Genomic DNA, 23,021 nt, shown 5'->3' on the forward strand with positions numbered 1-23,021 from the left:
GAGTTGATAAAGTGATTGAAAACAACTGAATGCTAACTGAATCAGTTGGAACTCTCCCGCTTGCCACTAAACCAAGAATGGATACCATTCAACCACGGCGTGAAAAGAACAACAAACAAGATGAGTAGCCTACACACACACTGATAGTAACCTTAAGAATAAGCCTATTATGCTTGCACTAAAGTTTGTTGCATTTTATCATACACACCACAGCTCTGTGTAATGAGGCTCATCAAAAACATCAAAAACAAATTCCACCAATCGCTTAAATTAAGACAAAGAAAAGCTAAAGCTGAGCTGTTGCAGCAAAATTGGTAGCACTGCAGGCAGAAAAGAAAGCAGAAGAATTTGAAATTGAAATTCGCAAACCAAAAACATTGTCTTACGCAAATGAGACCAGGGCTAAAATTGAGGCTCAGCGAGCAACTGCCCAAGTATTTGGACAAGTGATAAAAGAGTAAGAAGAGCGAAACTTACTGATGCATTTTCTTATTCGCCTCACCTTTAAAGAACCACCGCAGGATTCTCAGTTATCACAGCACATATTACCCAGTTACTCTTGCTACCCATGCCTTCATTCCTAACAGAAACTCTAATAATTAGATGACATACGCACCTAAAACACACACAATCAACCCACACAAAAGGTCTTTTGATGTCTAACTTTGATCGCGCCAGTCACTCATTCGGCCAAATCTACTACTGACGGAAACCCACTGGCTATAACCAATGCCAGTTCACAGTGTAAATTTACACCTGATAATTATGCTGAGGCAATAAATCTGGTCAGGCAATGCCTATCTAAACTTCCAGTGTTCTCTGATAGCTCTCTAGACATCAGTTGGAACTTTCACTGCATTCCAACAGCGAAGTTCTTGCCTCACATTACACCAGACCAACTGGATTACATCTGCGCACACCTTTGATCCAACAATTGGCATTATATCCACCGTTAGAGTAGAAGATATACAGAGTCAAATTCGAAACTAAAAAACCCCTACAAACCACAGCTAACTAACAATAAACCCCTGCTGGTGGATTACGAACAACCACTCGAATCATTAATCCAAGAAATAATATCTGGAAAGCAAAGACTTGTACGACCACAACATGTTGACCTGAATCTTCATCTTGCTGCTCCATCGAAGCCAAGAGCCCTACGCTGATAAGTTGTTAACATTAATTAATCAGTAGCCCGAAGTTCTCAAAACTTCACTAGAAAATTGATATTGCACATTTTACCACTAAGTTACATTATTTTTACGTATGCAATTTTCTTTACTAACATTTACTACATTGTAACATCAGTAATTGTAATAGTGCTGGCGCGCAGGCAGCGCGCCTACATTGATCAGCAATTAGGCCACTATAACCTACAATCAATTTTATCTGTTCAATCTCATCATTCCTCAAACACAGTATTTGTTTTATATGTTTTAACTTTATTTTCAGTGTTTAAGATTGGAATCTATAACACTTCTATTATGCACTTTATTTGTTCTTGAGATAGTGTATCTAGCTAAAAGCTAGCTATCAGAAAGGTTGATGTATTTATCAAACTACTCAATGGCAAATAAGTGTTGAAAAGTAGAAAAATTCATGGTTAAAAACAAAAAGATTGATGTGATTTAACCTGCACATTTTTTAAGCCTCAGCAAGATTGTAAGCTAGATTTACACCGCTTTAAATAAAATTTAAAAATTAGCAACAATATATTCCTAAAAAGCATTATGTTGACTAAAATTGAAACCAACCTAACTTCTAAAGAATTGAAACTAGACTGGATCAATTCCTGTGTAGCGTCTCAGCTGCTCAAAGACAGCAAATGTAACGATGGTATGAGGAGCAATCCTAGCCCAGACTGGAATAAATCCCTTGTACAAGCTCATCAAGCCTTCAGTTCTGGCAGTCTTGATCAAGACATCTAGAATAGATCTGTATCGTCGTTCCTCGGCAGCTGTAAAATGTAGGATACAAATTATTAGAAAGCCAGAGGGATATCATAGGTTATTCTTTGGTTTTTGTATAGTTTATAGGTAGTATATAATTTGTATGATAGACTAAAAGTGTATTATTTCTTTAATACAATATCTGATAACATATATAAAAATCTTGAAGAGATCTAGCACATATACACCAAATTATATTGTTACTTCACTGGAAAAACCTGTGATAAAAAGGGCCCCATTGGTTCCTGTTCTATGTAAAATACAAGTTTGATAACGCAGCAAAAACTGAGGGTGCCGTCATAAATGATATTTTGTTTTTTATGCTTGGTGGCTGTAACTACATGATAAAGACTCCTTCAATTTAATTTTTATTTTATATACATTTGCTTTATAATAATAATAATAATTTTATTAAAATCAATCCAATCAAGTAACATTTGATATAGTGAATATTTCTGTTTTTTGAACATTTAAGATCTGAGCTAGTCGTCAGAGTTCTTTTTTTCAAACCTTTTTATAGCCCAAGTACGACATGCTGCAATGGTGTGTCTAAAATAAACCCCACAGCTTGATAATTTACTTAGAAACTAACTATGAGTCTAAAACGAGTCGTATTTAGCAGAATGTACTTTCACCTGTTTTAATTTCGCTTTGTACATTACCTTACCTGCTGGCTGGTTCATTATTCTAATACGAGCAAGATCAACAGGCGTAGTTACAATAGCGTTTACTAGTCCAGCAATCGTGGATGACACAATATGTAAAGAGACTCCTTCAGCCATTAGGTCAGCGTTTAGCAGTGTATGTTTAGTGTGATCATATGAAGCTATCTACAAATATACAGCAGTAGTACAAAACAGATAACTTTAAAATAGTTGCTTTCATGTTTAGTTTCTGACATTATTGTAAATATAAATTATACCAGAGCAGGAACTTGACTACAATGTACTACATACCATAGACTCTGTCGTATAAGTCAAAAATTGACACCAAAACTCAAGCTGTAAAAATCCATCCTCGACTTATACAGTGTTGAAACTTTGTCATGAAATGAATTTTAGAAAAACTCAAATTCAACTACCCATTGCAAATCAAAATTACATGATATGACATATAGGAGTTTATGTATAATTAGTAAAACACAAGTAATCCTACTCAAAACTACATGGATCAAATGCAAAGTCCCATTTTTGACCTTTTAGGCTGTCATCGCCATAGAGTTATCTCCCCCTAGAGTGATAACTGCCATCAACAACACAAGCGTTTCCGGTGCCAACAAGGAGCGTTTAGGCCACGCCCATTTTTTGTGCTAGTCACTCGCAGTGATTGACAGAACGATAACATCAGCCATGAGAATGATCATGAATTTCCACAGTTAAGATAGTAATTATTGCTCTTATTAAAGAAATGATGATTATAGTTTATTACTTTAATATATGCTTATCATTTAAAGCGATTCAATACCTACATGCATTGCAAAGGCACTGAATAGATAGTGTTAAGTAAGTGAGTTAATGCAATCAGTTACTCCAACGATATACAGCCCCCACACATGGGGGCCTGTATATCATTAGTTACTCATAGATAAGATAGATAATCATACTGGAGTTGTATTACATTGGTGTGATGGGAAGCTAATCGACTGCCATCAACTGAAAGTATTGACACTGTATGGTGATAGAGTGATTCATTGACACCACAGTTCACAAACAGCCCTTGCATGTAATATTAGATTTCAATACGTATCAATCAAACACATAGACTAGCTTAAAGCAAAGATGTCCACTAGTTAGTGGACATCTTTGCTTGATGTAAGCAAGCAAAATGTTTGAAAGTTAGAGTGGCAAATGTTGCTATATGTTAGATAAAAATAAATTATACCTAATTATACTAAATTGTAATTATTTAAAAATAAAAAAGACTTTTTTACTACTTTATTTATTAAATAATTTTTTATTGTAATCATAGCTAAACAGATTATATTTAGCCATCACTTGCTAATTATTTCACATTTACATTTAAACACATTTGCAGTTTCATTTTTCTTCCTAATTCATATCAACAAAAAACTTCTTTCATGATATGAAATTTAAAAGTTGTAGTTGTTTGAAAAAGCTTAAAAACATTTACAGTTGTTCTTATTTCCTCTCTTCTCTTCATTTATTTCCATTACACAAAACACTTCTCATAATACGTAGTTTGAAAGTTAAAGTGGCAAATGTTGTTATATGTTAAATAAAAATAAATTATAACGTACTTAATTATACTAAATTATAATTATATAAAAATAAAATAGACTCTTTTATTACCTTATTTATTAAATAATTTTTCATTGTAATCATAGCTAAACAGATTATATTTAGCCATTACTTGCTAATTATTTTACATTTAAACACATTTACAGTTTTTTTTTCCTAATTTATTTTAACAAAACACTTCTTTCATGATATGAAATTTAAAAGTTGTAGTTGTTTAAAAAAGCTTGAAAACCGTTACAGTTGTTTTCTTTTTCCTCTTAATTCATTTGAACTGCTTAAAAATATTTTCTCATGATATGAAATTTAAAACTTAGAATGGTAAATGTTATATAAAAATAAATTTTCTGTCCAGACTTTTTTATTACTCGGGCAACTCGGGTAGTACAGCTCATAGTTGATGGCAGTCGATTAGCTTCCCACCACACCAATGCAATACAACCTCAGTATGACTATCTATCTTATCTATGAGTAACTGATTGCATTAACTCACTTACTTAACACTATCTATTCAGTGCCTTTGCAAGTCAAGTAGATATCAGGGATTACATGTATGTCACAATTTCCATTTCCATAATTCATTTCCATATCAATTCCATAAAATTTCCATAATTTATTTCCATATTAATTCCATTTCCATAAAATTTCCATAATTCATTTCCATATTATTTCCATTTCCATAATTCATTTACTTATTATTTCCATTTCCATAACATTTCCATAATTCATTTACTTATTATTTCCATAACATTTCCCTATTTCATTTCCATAGTATTGCCATTTTCATAACATTTCCATAATTCATTTTCATATTATTTCCATTTCCATAAAATTTCCATAATTCATTTCCATATAATTCCATTTCCATAACATTTCCATAATTCATTTCCATATTATTTCCATAACATTTCCCTACTTCATTTCTATATTATTTCCATTTCCATATTACTTCCATTTCAATAACATTTCCATATTATTTCCATTTCAATAACATTTCCATATTTCTAAAATAAAATTTCCATATCCATCTCCCTAAAATTATGGAAATATTTATGTTTATGGAAACAATGATATACAGGGGGGCTGTATATCATTGGCTGTATATCATTACTGTATGGGGCTGGGGGGTCGCATATCATTGTTGGAAATGGATAGGAAAAAGTAAACATTTCCATAATATGTTTAGCGATCCCTGGTAGGTATTGAATCGCTTTAAATAATAAGCATATATCAGAGTAATAAACTATAATCATCATTTCTTTAGTATGAGCATTAATTACTATCTTAACTGTGCAAATTAATGATCATTCTCATGGCTGATGTTATTGTTCTGTCAATCACTACGAGTGACTAGCACAAAAAATGGGCGTGGCCTAAACGTTCCTTAATGGCACCGGAAACGCTAGGGTAGTTATCACTCTAGGGGGAGATAACTCTATGGTAATCGCTAAGATTCTCTTCTGCAATAACATGTTTTTTGTTAATTTAATACTTTTTTTCGTATTATTTGCCTACAAACCAACACTTTGAAAATCCAATCACTACTGTCCGTCCACTCTTTTTCTTGTACATGAATCCCGTTTCCTGACAGCAATTTGTTTTGCGGCAATGAATTGCTATAAACACGTAATATTCGAGGTGGCGACTTTGTTCTATTGGTGAGGTGGGCCAATACGATGGTGAAGTGTTGTTTTTTGTGCTGTGTAGTCATCAATAGAGCTATTTTTTATCGATTGTTGTATTTTCGACGGCACCAAAAATATAGGCGTCTATGCCGATGGAGTTTTTGAATGCAATTTCTCCAGCTACAGATTGTATGCCTCTGATGCCAACGGAATTATTCTGATCAAACGATTTAGACCAGCGAATGTGGTTTGACTTATACGGTAGGTACCTGTCAAACCCAGAATTTTTAAACTAAGCTAAACCACAACTTATGCGCCATGTTGAGTCGCGAAACAAACTTCACAGTGGTAGTGTGCGGGCTATTCATTGAATAAAGTGAACTGGTTTAGAAAAATAGTTCTATTATAAGTAAAAGTTAAAGAATATTTCAGCATAGTCTCTCTGCACTTTTGCCATCGAGGTACCAGCTCTTGAACTTCTTCTGCATAGATATCTTTATATTGCTTTTTTCAAAAACTTGCTTACAGAAATCATAACCGCGTTATCATTATTGAAATGGGTTAGTCTCAGAAACTCTGTAACAGACCCAAAAAAGTAAAAGTCAGATAATGCTCATGACCTCCTCTTTCATGCAAAAAAATGTTCTGTTGACCAAACTCAACCCTCTTCTGTCTGAGCTCTTTTTTCAGCTGTTCAGGAAGCCAGCCACAGGTGACTTTAGAGTAAGCCAGGTCCTCATGAATAGTTTTGACACCAACTTTGTGTTATGGTTCTTTTAGACTGAATTTTCTCATTAAATGCTGACTGTAAAAGGTTTTATATCACTAGGTATAACGAATCTCTATTGGTCATCAAAACTTTTCCTGTTTTTCTAACCAATTTTGTCAATTTGTTAACAGTGTTTTAGCTAAAGCTTTCTTCTCCATCAACATTTACCATTTTCTTGAAAATCTTCCTGGATTTACAGAAAAATGACAAATGGCGTAAACCTCACAAGATTCGGTTACATTACCTCTACCCCCTCACAAGAATAAATCGTGTTTGATAAATCCGTCTGGTTTCACTAGTTTTCTTATGCTGCAAGCGGGAAAGAGTAGGTACTCTAACTGTAAGTATAGAATTGTGACATTTTCATAGATTTATTTATCTACAGAAATACTGCTGTAAACCCTAGTAATACAAAAATATTTTCAAACTGCAGCCCAAACAATGACTTTTAAAATGGTTATTAATACCTTGTACTACAATAATACCATAATAGGCTATAATATTCCCATGAGCAAACGAGCGGAGCGAAGTGTGGGAGTTTTTATGATAAATGCATGTGCACACAACTTACGAAAATTATTCATCAACAATGAGACGAACCCTTGGCTAGAAATTTCATCAACAAATTTAAGCATCGTTTTGTAAAGCCGTTAAAGTATAATAGGGAAACAAAACACATTTAAACCTATTTGAATATGTTACCGAGTTTTTGTAAACCGTCGGTATTATCTTTAGACTTCCCCATCTGATCGGATTATACACAAATAAACAGATTAATTTGGACAAAAATTGCTACAAAACGCTTGAAAAGCTCGGTTTAATAAAAGTTAAGACCGAAAATTGAAACGCCAATAAAGCTGTGCGACAGATAGTAGCACTATTTAGCAGTGCGCATTTGACGAGAAAACCGTGCTCATTTCATCAGTCTATGGCATTTTTTACTTGTAATCGAATTTATTTGAAGGTTTCTGTAATAAACGTAGACCGTTTGAGGCGTAGACCGATTTACATGTACGAAATTGTGGTACACAGTTTATCAGCCTGTGTTTTTTGTCCAATCAGCGAAGGTTTCATTATTTAAAACGTTAGCCAAAATTCTTTACAACTTATGTACAAGCTAGGGCCAAACTACAACGCCCCTTCATGACGAGAACATTTTTTATTTTGCTACAGTTTTAGACGCGTGAATGCTCCTACTTGCTTTCTGTTAAAGATCGCTAATCCAAACCATTTTACATTCAACGCAACCAACTTTCAAACTGTGTATAGTACACAGTAAGTAGCTTGCCATTTTACTTCTAATTTTGCATTTCAGAGTTATAATAAACATATTTCTTTATTGTTGTTGAATTACATACATTACAGTAGATTAGGCCTACAGCTTTATAACACTTTTATAACAGCTTTTATTTTGCTGCAGTTAGCAGAAATCTTCCAGACACGTGAACGCTCATAGGTTTTCTATTATTGCTGTATTACTATATTAACAATATTGGTTATTTTAAAAATATTAGTGCATTTTACTTATAATATTGGCCAATATTGCATTTCTCCTATTGCAGGGGAGAAATATAAACATGTAATATTTTGCTTTCATTATTGTTGTTTGTCATGACCAAACACTTTTTAAATAAATTTTCTAAAAATCTATATAAATACCACAACTTCTCGATATTGCTACCTATGACGTTTTGAAATGTAAACAAAATTGTGCATTGGTTTTCTATTATTACTATATTAATAACATTAATTATTCTAAGAATATCAGTGCATTTTACTTCTAATATTGGCCAATATTGCATTTCTCCTATTGCAGGGGGAAAATATAAACATCTTTTCCATTCATTATTGCTGTTTGTTGTACATGTATATAATAACACCCACACCCAGTACATTACAGCTACCATTGCAGTTATCCTATTGCACTGCAGGGCCATTTGACTGCTAATATTGCATTTCTCAACCATCAGTACCCTTTCTTTTTTTGCCAATATCTCTGGCCATCTCTTTGGTCGTGGGCTGTATGACAATGGAATTTCTAGTTACTATAATAGGAGCTGTGTCTGTTTACTCGTTCATATGCTTGTCTGTTCAAAACCATGCTAAGAGCATTAGGAAAGAAGATAGTACTGCACTGGAATTGACAGCTAACATTTAGGTCCACGGATTCAATGCCAAGAGCACCACCACTAAACCATATTGTACATTTGTACATATAGCTTTTACTCAACATAATCTGTAATGGCGCACAGGCCTGCAAGTGTACTAATATCAACAATAATCCACTGTTTGTCACATTTAGTAATGAATCTTATCTTTTAAACAGGTTAATATAGTACAATTTAAAACAATGTTATAAGTTACTCACAATTTACACCCTTAATTACAAGTATGTTGACAACTTACACTGAGTCACTCTTGCGATTTGCTCATGCTCTAATAAAATTAAATCTCTCACTTATGATAATTTTTATAACTACATTTTTTATAATTACACATTCTTTCATTTAAAAAAATAACCTTGGCAGATAAAAAAACCTTATGTTTTAATTGATATGAATTCTTTCATTGTTTAACATAACAAAATTATTTGATATCGGAATTTTAAATATATGATCGAGTATATTGCACAGAGCCCACCTGCGCACAAGTTCCTAGAGTTGCTCGGAGGGTGTTTGGGCCGCAACCTGTATACAGTTCCTTTAACCCTCCGCTACGATAAATATCTCCAAAGGCAGCGAGACAACCTGAATGCCTCAGAGGAGCTCCAGTCACTTGTGCTTGAAGTCGAGTTTTCACCACATCTGTCGGAGTGACTATTGCAGCGCTTATTCCTCCTGAAGATGAGCACTTGGTGAATTGAATAGAGAACCATAAAGCTCAATTTTTCTAGTAACAGTTTGGGTAACATGCATTAGATTGTCTCTGTCAGAATTGTATTTATTGTTGCGGAGCTCTTTTTTAAATATTGGATACGAAACGAAGTTTTTGCTTTGTGTGATCAACCAACTTGATATATAATTCACATTGGGAGGTTTTTGAAGCAACTAAAAAGAACAGACAGCATTTTAAAACTACATTTTACTATAACAATTTATAAATTAACTTTTAGATTTATTTAGATTTTTGCTTAATCTATTTTTAAATGAAAAATTTTACGAAAGCAGATCTTATGGGTTTATGGATGAGAAGGTAGTTTTTTGCAGGTAGCTCTATGTTGAACTTTTGCAAACCCTCGTCTAAAGAAATAACTTAAAACTCATCTGCCATAAGAAGTTGACAAATGTGTTTTACATTTTCAAATTATATATTCGTAATGCAATTCAAACAATACTATGTTTGCGCATTTTCAATTATTCTATAATGACTTGAGAATTTCTGAAGGTTTTTTTAGGACAGATATTATTTAGGGAAAAGCTGTTTGTATACATGTATTAGTGGTGTGAAGTGAATGGGAGTGTTGCAGTTTTTGGCATAATTAAAAATTATAAACAAATTGTCTGAAAGATCAGCGGTTACCATGTGAAGATTAAATGCATTATTCAATTCCTTAGAATTGCCTCCCCCTTAATATGTAATAATATGACAACTTCTGTGAATCTGATAGTAAGTGCCTACTTTGTTAGTACTCGAAACTAAAGACTAGGTTTAAAACTAAGTCTAACAACTTACCTGCAGCCCATTTGATACAGCCTAACAACTTCCCTGCAACACATTTGATAAGGCCTAACAACTTACCTGCAGCACATTCAGTAAGGCCTAACAACTTACCTGCAGCATATTTGATACGGCCTAACAACTTACCTACAGCACATTTGATATGGCCTAACAACTTACCTGCAGCACATCCTGCAGGAATCTTGACCAGCAAAGATGTGTCGGACTTGTCAATTCCTCCTAACTGGTATTTGATTGGCTCATAAAACATAAACCTTAGCCCACCAAATGACATCTCTCTTACCATTGCTGCCTTCCATCTACAGTATCAGGTTCACAAAGAAGACTGGAGGATTTAATTTAATACGATAATCATCAAAATAATGCTATGATTATGTCATAGAGTTTAAAACATATTGAGAAGTTAACTCAGTATTCTGTCACTCAAACAGCAATTACATGTAATTTGATTTCATAAGTTAATAGATTACACAAACGCAAGTCTGACAATACAGTCTAGAAGTCTAAGTTAACGTGATATCTGATGACATATAACTGACTTGAGCAGAGGTAAAGTCACTAGCACTGAAACTAGACTAGCAACTGTTATTTAGGTCAAGCTATTGTCATGTCTGAAGATACTAAATCTAGATGTCTAAATGTGGATTTACACCACAAAGACTTATTGAAGTTGCTTTCACGCTGACAAAACCAGTTTGCTGCAAAACGAAGAATGGCTTTAAAAGCGTATTTGTTCTCCGTCTGTGACACTATATGAGTACATGGCTTCATATTGTGTTTGCTTGTTTTTGATGGCTGTCATTAATGGCCTAGAACTTAAAATGTAGAATTGACCAATCGTATCTCGCAATAGCGCCGTATTTATAAGCATTATGTCGGTATATTCTGTTTCCCAAAGAATCAGCTAGTAATAGCATTAAAATCAATACATACTGAGTAACTAATTGCTGAGTTGCAGACACGATTTTTTTATCTAGAAACATACATTTCCAGATCATTTTTCATGAGCTTTATATTTTTGCTATTAGCAGTTACTAATTACTATAATTATAACATGTAGGCTTACAGGACATTTAGCAACAGAGTGATTTATGTTGTATTTGTGGTGCCCGATGGCCAAAATGGAATGAATATTTAGGACATCTATTGGTGTCTAGTGACTAGAGAACTGGTGACTATTTATGCAATCTATTATAATGGTGACTACAGCAGATTGTAGGTCGCTAGCGGTAAAACTGGACTAAAAATGTTATTTATTGTACCTATTTAAAAAAATGTCTCCCACCTATGGCAGTTGCTTTAAAACCTACAAGCGAGGTATCAAGCAAATGAAGGTATATTATTTTCTATCTAACCTAGCCAATGAAAGAACAGAATAAAAACCTGGTACTGTAAAAGAACAATGGCATCAAACTTTTAAGAACATGATCATATGCCAAAAACCTTTATCAATACCTCTTCATAATAAATAAGACTAAATCTTCTCTTTATCCTTGATTTGGCTGATAGTTACTTTCTGAACCTTCTATAGAAAAAGTTGCTGCGCTATCTTTTTTTGGCTGTCTGAGAACAAAAACTCTGTAAATTTGTTTGAGCTGAGCCAAATACCGTTTAAAGGCTCAATCTATGTTTCCTTTGTCCAAACTAAAACCAACCAAAATCTGAAGTTAAAAGTTATTAGACCTTTTAATTTGTTTACAATTCATCAGATAAATTTGACTGTTTAAAGGTACGGCCACACGTGACAATCTTATCATTGGTTCTGACTAAAATCCCAAAATGAACGAAGAACACAAAATTGTTTGGCCAAAATTCACAGAGTGGTCGGAGTTGTGCATGCACACCGAAATTGTTTTAATTGACTTAACAAACTATTAGCGAACATGATTCTAGCAGCTTTTGCAATTTATATAGTCCAAGACATTTATTATGACACACAATAAAAATACGAGTGCAACTCAGCATAGTACATATGATATAACTGCCTAAATTGCGCTATTGTTGGTTTGTGTCGTTCGGACAGCATGGCTACAAATAGTTTCTTTTTTAATAATAACTTTTTTTTAGCAGCAAAAGTGCCATTGTAAAAAGAGCTGCCATCTTTGGCACAATCAAGTCAGTTGCATCGTACTTACTATGGCAAATCGGGTAAGTATTTTTCTTGTGTGTCACGTTATGTGTCTTGGACTATATAAATTGCAAAAGCTGCTAGAATTGTGCTCGCTAATAATTTGTTTAGCCAATCAAAAGTGTTTCACCAACAATTTCGGTGTGGGTGCACGGCTCTGACAATTCTATGAATTTCAGTCAAATAATCTCGTGTTTTCCATTCATTTCGTGATTTTGGTCAGAACCAACGATAAAATCGTCACACGTGGTCATGCCTTGAGACTGCTGGTAAGTGTAGCCAGCATTCGATCTCTGTTCAAAACAGCATCCTCAAAGGTACTGCAAGTTTTTCCTACTCACCCTTTCCATATGGCCATGAAACCTTCCTCTAGTACCAGAGTTCTCACCCCTCTAAACATGCCTTTGTACTTTCTGGGTGCTTCAGAATCAGATGTAAGTTCATTGTCCAGCTGTAGTCTGACTTTTATGACATCGATAGGGTGGGCAACTGCAGCAACACACTTGATATACTGTTTCTACTTTGGAGTTGCCCCAAGGGTTCGATCTATGTTAATTCACAAAAATTAGTAAAATCTTTAATGGGGTACCATGCATAAATGGCAGGAGTCATTTACATATACAATATATACATTTACATTTACATATACATTTACATTTACATTTACATATACAATACATTTACATGTACAATATATACATTTACATTTACATATACATTTACATATACAATACATTTACATGTACATGTACATGTACATGTACATGTACATGTACATTTTCATGTACATGTACATGTACATGTACATTTTCATGTATATGTATGAGTTACTCAGTTCAGCTGAGAGTAGCTTATCGCTGCTACAAAACACTTTGAATTGAAGACGAGTCACAGCTGATAAGCCTTATGAGTCATCCTGCACAGTCTTTATAAATCCTGCCTAAACTATGCCCATATTATCTGTGTTTACCCTTCCCCACACATGACAAACACCATCTTCTACTTTGAGGTACTAAATTACTAGATTGACCATCGAATGTTTCAGTTTATAAATTTTCTGCTATTACAACTTGCAATTCACATTCCAGTCTTCTCAGCAATAAATGTAGTCTTAGATTACCAGCTTTACCAGCTAAAACTAGTTGGCTAATAATAAAAGTTGGTTTAATAATTTGTCTTTTTGGCGTGTAATGAAAGCATTTTGTTGATGATTACTAATGGCGATAAAAGGTTATATATGATACAAACATGTTATTAGCAGCACTAATAGAAGGTCCACCCATTGAGCAGTGGTGGTGCTTGCAATGCAACTTCAACTTGTGAGCAGGCCAATATATATTAATCAATATGCAAAAGGGAAACATGTGCGTTACTACTAGTTATGCACTGAATTCATGGGTTAAATCAAAATGGCATACCGCATAAACCTGCGTATTGCCTTCTCCTTAAAAACTGTGTAGAAGTTTTAATATCAATGACACAGATGTAGAGTTTGGCTTGATATAAAAAAATCGAAAATGTTTTTAGCCTGTGGCCCTACACTAAAATAATTTTTAGTGTAGGGCGTAGTTGTAGCCATTCAAACTTTCAGACAGTTTGTATTTGTAGCAATATTTGGTTAGATGGGTTTTTGCTACTAACCTCTTTATTTACTACTAACTTTTTACTATCACCCAACATTTGAAATTTTTGAAAAGTTTACTTAAAAAGCAATAGTATAGCTGATAAAACATAAAAACATTGTTGAAAAAACTTTATATTTATAGCTGAAACAAGCCTACCAGTTCTTAGACTCTCCTGACAACACCAAGTTATTATCTATACCGTCTTTCCCAAACCACAACAGAACTGACAAGACATCAACTAGGTAATACAAAGCCACAGAAATGCTTCCAAGTTTTTAGCTGATATTTTTATCAAAACTGCTGAATGTTGAAACAGACCAGGTTTCTATGAAATTTTTATATTAACTGCCTTATAATACTCTTAGCAAAGTTATCTCACCTGTTTGTCCACAACTATTGGCTAAACCTCCTGTCATAAAGAGGCGCCAATCCAAAGTTGACGGAGTAGTTGATGCAGACATAACAGCATGGTCTTCAGTCACTTTTCAATATAAAATCTGTTATTTCTTGCAGCGCACAGAGTCATGTATGCCTTGTTTATATGAAAACGTCACAAGCGATCACGCCTGGACATAAACAAAAGGATATCTATGGCCTTCAATTGCAGCCGCGATATAGCATATCCTTCACAATGTAGGGTTCACGACCTGAAGTTGCAGTGACCACATATCTTATGTAAGCTGCTGTATATCAGAGATACAAACATTTAGAACCATAAGCCATGATGAAAGGAATGAAGAAATGTGGCTGCGGCTGCGGGAGTATGAGCAGCCCCCCTTGCTAGAATTAGCCGAGTGTTTTGAAAAGCTATGGCTTGACCTAATTCAAACACGCACTTGGTTACCAACTCTGCAAGTGAACTTACTTTAACTAAATAGAATTAGGTCAGCTGCATTTGATTGAACCATATATTATTATATGTATTATTATGTATTGTTATGTGTAATAAAAGTAAAACAGACCCTGAGACAAAAATAAAATAAAGAATAGAAAAGTAAAATTATTTGTTTTTAAAGAAACTCTTTGGCATAACGCTGTTCAGCTATATGAATTAACAAGGTGTTGGTGTTTGGTGCAAGATTTAATTGATTTTTAAGAAAGTAAGAATTTAATAGATGGTCAGACAGATTTGAGATGCGATCTGAGTTTTTTAAACATCAAATATCTGATAACACATTTAGTTCAACAGTATTGAGGGCATTTAGACTCTGATCATAATTGTCCATATCAAGTAGCACAACTAAAACAATTTACTTAAATATTTTAATTGCTTTTTTCTTTTAATGTGCATTATTATCTGCCATGCGTAAAAGTATTTTATAAATTTGACGAACGTTTTTATTTTGCATTTCCCATAAAGTCGCCATTTAGTGATTTCAAAATGTGAGACCAGAAATTTAATAACTTCTTAGAGTAGTAACTTACCTATTGTTAAATTCAACTTACATATAGGTTTGTCTCCTTCGATTTCCTTCTTGCTGAATTGCTGGTAACAACAAAGTTTTATTTGCTGAATATGCATTACTTCATTTAAAGGTAAATAAGAAAAAAATAGACAGTTAAGCTGTTTTCATACTTTTAGTAAAACTAACAGTGGAAGACTTTCGATGCGCTTTTTATATAATATCTAAATATATTTAATGAAAACAAGTTAAATATTCAACCGTTGCTAAGCTTGTTTGACATTTGAGCTTTTCAAAAGCAGTACCGTATGTTTCCTCTATTGATTGCCATAAATTGCGTACACCTATCCACAGCTGAAAAATTAGATAGAATGACAGCCCACCCTTAATTATATTAATGAGAAAATTTGTTTCTGTGACAAGTATTAGACTATCGTAAACTCAATTTTTCTAAAGTTTTAGTCAGCATTAAAGGCCAAGTGACTGTATAAGGGCAAAGTTTTATGTTTGTCCTTGACCGCAATGTTGGTCATAAACTATAGGCTCATTGTTAAAAATAACTCCAGAGAAGGTTCAAGTTGTCTGCCCAGCAACTGTCTTTGAAAAATGTGTAGAGATTTTCAGTGTTACAGCTGAAGATAGATAAAAAGGAAGATTGGCAAACCATATCTCGAAACTACAGGCTACTGGACCTTTTCCTAACTGGTTACACATGCTACTAGGGGTTGATGTTGTAAAAACGTATTGAAACAAAGATATGGCGGCCAGACAAAGGCTAATGTATGGAGAGCTGTAAGCTAGTGGCTAAAACAGAACAATTGGAGTTCATATAGCTAGAAATTGAACTGTTTCTAATTAATACATAAAGTTTATTTGAATTTTTAAAGGCACCAACTTTGTTTGAAATGAAAATCCCACCATAATTTTGAATCAGATTATAAAAAATGATACATAATATTAAATGTACACCTATCTTGGCTGTTTAGAAAATGCCAGCTGAATCAAACTTTTTCATCAACTTATGTTATGGCAGCGGTGTGTGCGTAAGTTTTCTCTAGTAGAATTTGTCTGCTTTTAGTGTGGTAGTGTGATAATTTCAATTTATACGGTGGAACACTACTGTCTGTTCGAGCTACATGCATGCATGAAATGAACAAAGCCTCTGACTTAGGGTTGCTTTTTTCTAGAAATGCTGTGAATAAATCACATAAGTTCTTGATATTCTCTGAGCATTTACTCCTTCTTGTAATACTTCCAATACAAAACTAAATAACTTTGAATTTGTTGATTTACCATTAAATAACACTGGTTTTTAGTATTTTGGTCTCAAAACTCTTTTACCGAAATGTTTCCTTGATGATTTTAGCAGGCTGTTAAAAGTATACGGCATAGCCTTATAGCGATGATGTAGGTTTTAGTAAATTAGTTGTGACGACAACTTAACTGGCTGCAGAGATACTACAGCCTGAACTACATCACAAGATCAATCAGTCCTTTTATCTTATTGTCAAACTAAACATCTGTGTTATATTCTATGTAATTTAGTAATTATCTATCAATGATTATAAACTAACCCTTTAGATTAAACAAAATTTTTTAATTTAAGATAAAATCAAGTCATAAGATCACTCAGTAATTTTATCTTATTGTTATCATACTACATAATAATATATTGCATGTATTTATTGTAGACATTATCTATTGATAAGTATAGTTCAAAAAGATATAAACAAATTAATTATATAAGGCAACAAAAGATGAAAACATATCTGGCAGTTTGAAGGATGACATCAGTGTTCCCATATTCTATATGTTAAATGCAGTAATCTCACCAAAGGAAACTCCTGCAGTTGTTTGTCTTTGATAGGACTTTGGTGTTGAAATTGAATAAACAAAAGAAATAATTATGTCATAATTGCCAAATTAGTTGTAATCCTACTTGTTAACAATGTATTGTATGTATTTATTGAAAAAATGAGCTATTGATAGATATTGTTCAAAGATATAAACAAGATATAAGCAACAATAGATATAAACAACATCTAACATTTAGCATAACAAAAGGTGAGAGCAATATCTAACGCTTTGAAAAATGGTAGCTGCATTCAAATCCTCCATAAAAGGAATCTAGTAACTTTACTAAAAGCAACTCTAGAAGTTGTCTCTTTTGATAAAACTTTAATGTTGATGTTAAATGAACAAATGTAATAATTATCCTGTAATTACTAAGTTAGTTGTGATATAAAATATGGTTGCTGGAGACATTGGTGCATTTGGTTGGTAGAGACATAGCTGCAAAGTTTAAGATTTCTTAATCAATATGGAGACAAATGGAGACATTGGTATGGACAATGGATGTGTAAGTAAATATTGTTGTTTCCTAATAACCTTTACCAGTTGGAACCATACATATAAGGAAAAAATGTTTAACATGTTTGTTAAGACTATAAATTTTTTAAATATAAAGCAATGCTCTATGTTTAATCCCTTACAAAATTTAATCAGATTTCTAAATTTAAAGATTTTTAAAGTAATTAGGGTATGTAAAAAAGATCTATTGCACTGTTACTCAAATAGATTTAGGAATGAAAGATGAGAATACAATTGTTTGCAGCTTTTAGTGAGTTTTACACATTAGTTACATTTTTATTGCGCTATTTATTTTTGTGAAACTTGTAGCTCAGTTTCTACTGTTATAAGTTAGTGTAAAATATACTTTATAATGTTAGACATTGATTTGTTAATAAGTAAAAGTTACTGATTGATAAGTTATAAATTGTTGAACTAAGAATTGACTAGTTTATGTAAGAAGACTAGCAGAGTTCAGTAGAAAATTAATTAAATCACAAAAAGGCCATTGCTGGTGTTGGCACAACTAATAATCCACTTGTGCTGTTGACAAAACTTACACGAGGCGATGCCTGATTGAAATTTTTGATGGAACTCTTTTCTTGAACTTTGTTAATTAATATGAGTTAAAGAGGATACAGCTTCCAAACTCAAACAGTTTTTTCTTTCTCTGTAACCTACACGGTAAGTATAATTTATTTGCTATTCTCAACCATCTGAATCAGAACCGATTATTGTCTTTGTAGGAACTGAACCAGCAGCTTCATGAGTTTACATCGACTATCAGAGGTGTTGGCACAATTCATCCTAGATTCTCGTCTCCCCTTTTTTACCATTCCTGTGCTGTAGCCTCGATCTATTCAGAAAAAGAGATCAAAGTCAAACTATTCCTTGTACCTACCGTCATATACAATCCCTATACAGATGAGTGTGAGTCACATTTACCCAACGAAAACATCTTACCAATCAATCAGAGAGGTCACATGACTGGCAGCATTGCTGTTAGTTTGGTAAAGTCAGATATTGGTCAATTTAACTGGACTTCAGCTAGTTCTGTTCTAAGAGTAAGTTATTATATTGTAATTATCATAAAACATCTAGTTTAATGCCAACTTCATTTTATTGCCACCTCTAATAGAATGGCACCATAGAAAAACGGTTTAAAATACAGCCTCTCTTTTTAATTGAAAGCCACCTCTAATTTTTGCCACATTGACATGCTTCGATCTTTACGAACCCGCAATAGAAAGTGATTAGTAGAAAAGTATTTACAAATGGTACTAATAGTGACATCAATAAACATTAGAGCGTTTGTTGTTGCTGTACGAGTTGCCATGATTTTAGTGACAACGTACCTGAGGAGATTGATCGACAATTAGAACTACACACTAAAACAAAGTCACTAAAATATTTAAGTTTGGAACAACTGGAGCCATTGAAGCAATTAACAACTGTAACTTGCTAATACTTTATAATCGAAATAGTTTATTTTTAATTTGGTTTAATACTTGGAAGTATATGAAAAACAGTTTAGCTAATATGCTGAGGCTGTCGTCATTAATGTCAATCTGCTCAAAGGAGACTGCAAATATAAGCTAGATTAGCATCACTGCCCGTAAAAGAGTGAAATGTATTTTCTAATAATTTTAAATGAACTAGTTAAAAAATTCAGTGCTTCTCTTTATTTGAATGTTACTTTTAATACAATGAGCATAAAGAGTAATGATTGAAAAATAGAGCATAATTGGCGTTCAAATAGAGGTTTTACAGTATGTATTAATCAAAGGCTGTTAGAGATGGTCAGAGATTAAATTAGGATAAAGATGAATGTTATTCAATATCAGGTAACTTATAATGGTAGGTAGGTGATAGATTAACAGCAGTGAGCTCTGTTATACTATCCTAGTCTTTATGCTTCTTCTAGCATCACCTTGACTTTCTTCCGAAAATCTATTTTCAACACTGTCAACCAGTGTTAGATTTGCCTGAAGATGTATTGCCTCTTGTTGTAATATGTAATACATCTGGGTTTATTTATATTATTTTTTCCATTTCAGGCAGTTGAAAATCTTAGCACTATACATTTAGAAAAGCCACCAGAAATTAAATACGCCTATGTAAGTTGTGATCATTCATTTTAGACTTGTTTAATTTTTTCAGACCTGTTATGTATAAAATATTCTAAATGCTTGCATATGTTTAATCAGAGTCATTCATTCTTTGGATAAAGTGCTATTAATCAAGCTGTTGCCATGTTGATATCTTACATGAGAGATTTTAACTTAGACTGGGTTAGAAATGTATTGAAAAATGTGTATATTTCAAACTGAGATTGCGCTATATTATAAGTTAATGGTTACAACTCTAACCCCAAATCTAATCGTAAAACAGCTATAATTGACATTTTCATTAACTGAAACAGAGGTGGTCACTATAAAGAGTATGGGTATGCTATTAATAGTTTGAAGAATGTAGGCCTGTCGTTAATAGTTAAATACTATAAAAGGGAGTGCATATTAAATCACACATATCTAGTCAGGAAGCCACAACTCTTAACTTTAAGCAACAATTTTTATGGATAAATGAACCTATCATCGGTTGGTGTAATTAAATATTTGCCAATTTTATTTATAATTACAGACAACAAGAAAGTCAAACGAATCATCCACTAGAGCTGCTGGTGACAAGTGTACTTCCACAACAATTTTAGAGAACTGGTACGAAGAGAACTTTACAGCTCCATACCCAACATCATCTGAATTATCATACCTGGTAAAAGCCACTGGCTGGCCGGCTAAAAAAATAAGCAAATGGTTATGCAACAGACGATATCGTGATAAGAACACTCGTCATCTTGGCAACGTTGTGGCCATTAGGCAACAGCAAAAATTCGAGGCTAAAAAACTTGTGGACTAGTTTTATAGATTGTCTTCTATTTAACAAGGCTGTGACATTGCGAACTACAAAAGTCTATTTAAATACTTCTATACTAACCTTTGCTTCTATGTCCATGTTGTAGTTTTATAACAGTTCATACATTTGTAAGAAACTATATAAGTTAGAACGACTTACATTATAAAGCTATTATAAAACTACCAAATAATTGATTAAATTTTATGCGGTGTAGGTGATGGCTATATGTTTAGAACTAACCAAATCTTTCATATTATTTTTTGTATTTTATTACTCTTTTTGGCATGGGGTTGAAAAACACTCAAACAGGTCCAACAATTGTGCTGGAAATTCTGTTTACCTAGTTTATGTTTTATGTTTAGTTTAGGAAGTCTGTTAGATCATCTTTTAGTAAATAAAGTTTATAATAATCATCTATTGTGATAATGTCATCTTCTACTGATGATGAGGAATATACTCATTTTCTTCTCATAACATATCATCTTCGGTTGCGTCTATTATATTGATAATTTAACATTTTTTATATAATTAGACAACGGTATTTCCATTAATCTCTCGTTTTTCGTGAAGTCATTTTATTGTGGTCTGCCATATTTGTAGAGAACTTTTACCATTGAAAACACGATGCTTCTGCAATTAACTTTTGTGAACGACGCTGTTGCATGTATATTTGTATAGCGACGTCAAACCCTCTTTCCCAGCGAGTCTCGATACAATATTGAAATAGCACCAAAATAACTATTCAATAGTGTAAAGTGAACAAGAATGACGATCATTTGTCTACAAATATGACAATGTTTTTACGAGCGAGCGCATGTGACGACAAATTGATGACCTCAGAGAAAACGAAGAATAGTTTTTTACCTACAAGAACACTTTAGACAAAAATACAGCAACCATGTTATGAACAGCAGCAAAAATTTGACATACCTGATTCTATACTACTAAAATTAAACTAAATTAATTATATTACCTCTAATAGAATTAAACTCTCTCATGCCTACACATGACTACAGAGCCTGGCTAAAACGTAATATAAAGGTAATAGGGCGTTGCTTTTTATGAACGTAGAACAGGTCAATAAGAGCCCAACTTTGCATATATTTACGAGCCCTTCATAACTGAGAATCAAGTTTTTTGTGTGTTTTGTTGATCTCTCCTGATGATGAGGAAATATCCTTATTGCCTTCCCACAACAAATCATTAGTTTTAGTATCCATTATGTTTACAGTTGAACACTTTTTAGATGGTTAGACAACAGTCTATAGATTAATAGAGATTTTGACCTACTGGCACACTTTAGACAAAAAAACAGCACAGATGTTTTGAAGAGCAGAACAAATTTTTCTGCTCTCCTGATGATGAGGAAATATCCTTATTGCCTTCCCACAACAAATCATTAGTTTTAGTATCCATTATGTTTACAGTTGAACACTTTTTAGATGGTTAGACAACAGTTTATAGATTAATAGAGATTTTGATCTACTGGCACACTTTAGACAAAAAAACAGCACAGATGTTTTGAAGAGCAGAAAAATTTTTTGACTTCGTTTCTTTTGATGTCTGAAATTTTCTGGCTGAGCGGTTTCAGACAACTTCAAGGCACTTCACGTATTCATCAAAAACCTGTCAAAGTTTGACTTGTTACGTGCTTTTTATGGAGGCTAGATTAGACCATTTTAAGGTAACAAAAAAAGACTGAACTCCCTATTTCATGCTTATCTGTGTGAACTTAAATGTAAATTTTATGTAGAAACCATTTCTAAAGTCATACATACCTGATGCTACTAAATTACAAGTTTACAATATAGGGTTTCTAATAACATGCAAATATTTTATAACACATCCAATAGTATGAATGATGCTAATAATTATCACACGATAGAAAGTAAATTGTTTGGTTGATCGTTAAACTAAAAGTAAACACTTTATCAATAGAAAGGTACGTAAGAGCTTTTGTAATGCTGCTGCAAATCAGGTTTTATTACCATAAACAGAGTGCTAAAATGTTAACTTTTTTCAAGTCCAATAAAACAATGAAACTTTTTCACTTATACACATAACAATAGGGTTTTTCTTAAAGAGAATTTAGAGATAACAGGGTTTGACTTTTTTTGATTAATAGAACAGGTCAATGAAAGCACAACTCTGCAAATATCAATGAGCTATGGCGCCTTACAGTGCCTCGCCTTGCGCGTTCACAACTCGAGTTGGTCAACTCGAGTTGCACAACTCGAGTTGTGAACGCGCAACACGACTTTTCAAAAGTAAGGTGCAATATAGTGGTATTACGGTAGAATAACCGTAGATCTGGTTATATTAACAAT

General features: G+C 33.2%; 2 protein-coding genes across 2 annotated transcripts; one reads left to right on the forward strand and one right to left on the reverse strand.

The window, feature by feature from the left end:
• Positions 1–1,775: 1,775 nt before the first annotated feature.
• LOC137394245 (mitochondrial substrate carrier family protein ucpB-like) lies at positions 1,776–14,490 on the reverse strand. Its single transcript, XM_068080967.1, has 7 exons — positions 14,409–14,490; positions 12,746–12,893; positions 10,436–10,575; positions 10,271–10,336; positions 9,239–9,435; positions 2,617–2,779; positions 1,776–1,957 (listed from the first exon to the last, which is right to left on the reverse strand). Exons 1-7 carry the CDS (start codon positions 14,488–14,490, stop codon positions 1,776–1,778), a joined length of 978 nt encoding a protein of 325 aa, XP_067937068.1.
• Positions 14,491–17,752: 3,262 nt separating this feature from the next.
• On the forward strand, positions 17,753–20,697 carry LOC137394246 (uncharacterized). The gene is made up of 3 exons (XM_068080968.1): positions 17,753–17,791; positions 18,528–18,845; positions 20,422–20,697. The coding sequence occupies exons 1-3, from the start codon at positions 17,753–17,755 to the stop codon at positions 20,695–20,697; spliced, it is 633 nt and encodes a 210-aa protein (XP_067937069.1).
• Positions 20,698–23,021: the final 2,324 nt, after the last annotated feature.

This window comes from Watersipora subatra, chromosome 4 (assembly GCF_963576615.1).
Source record: "Watersipora subatra chromosome 4, tzWatSuba1.1, whole genome shotgun sequence".
Classification (NCBI taxonomy): Eukaryota; Metazoa; Bryozoa; class Gymnolaemata; order Cheilostomatida; family Watersiporidae; genus Watersipora; species Watersipora subatra.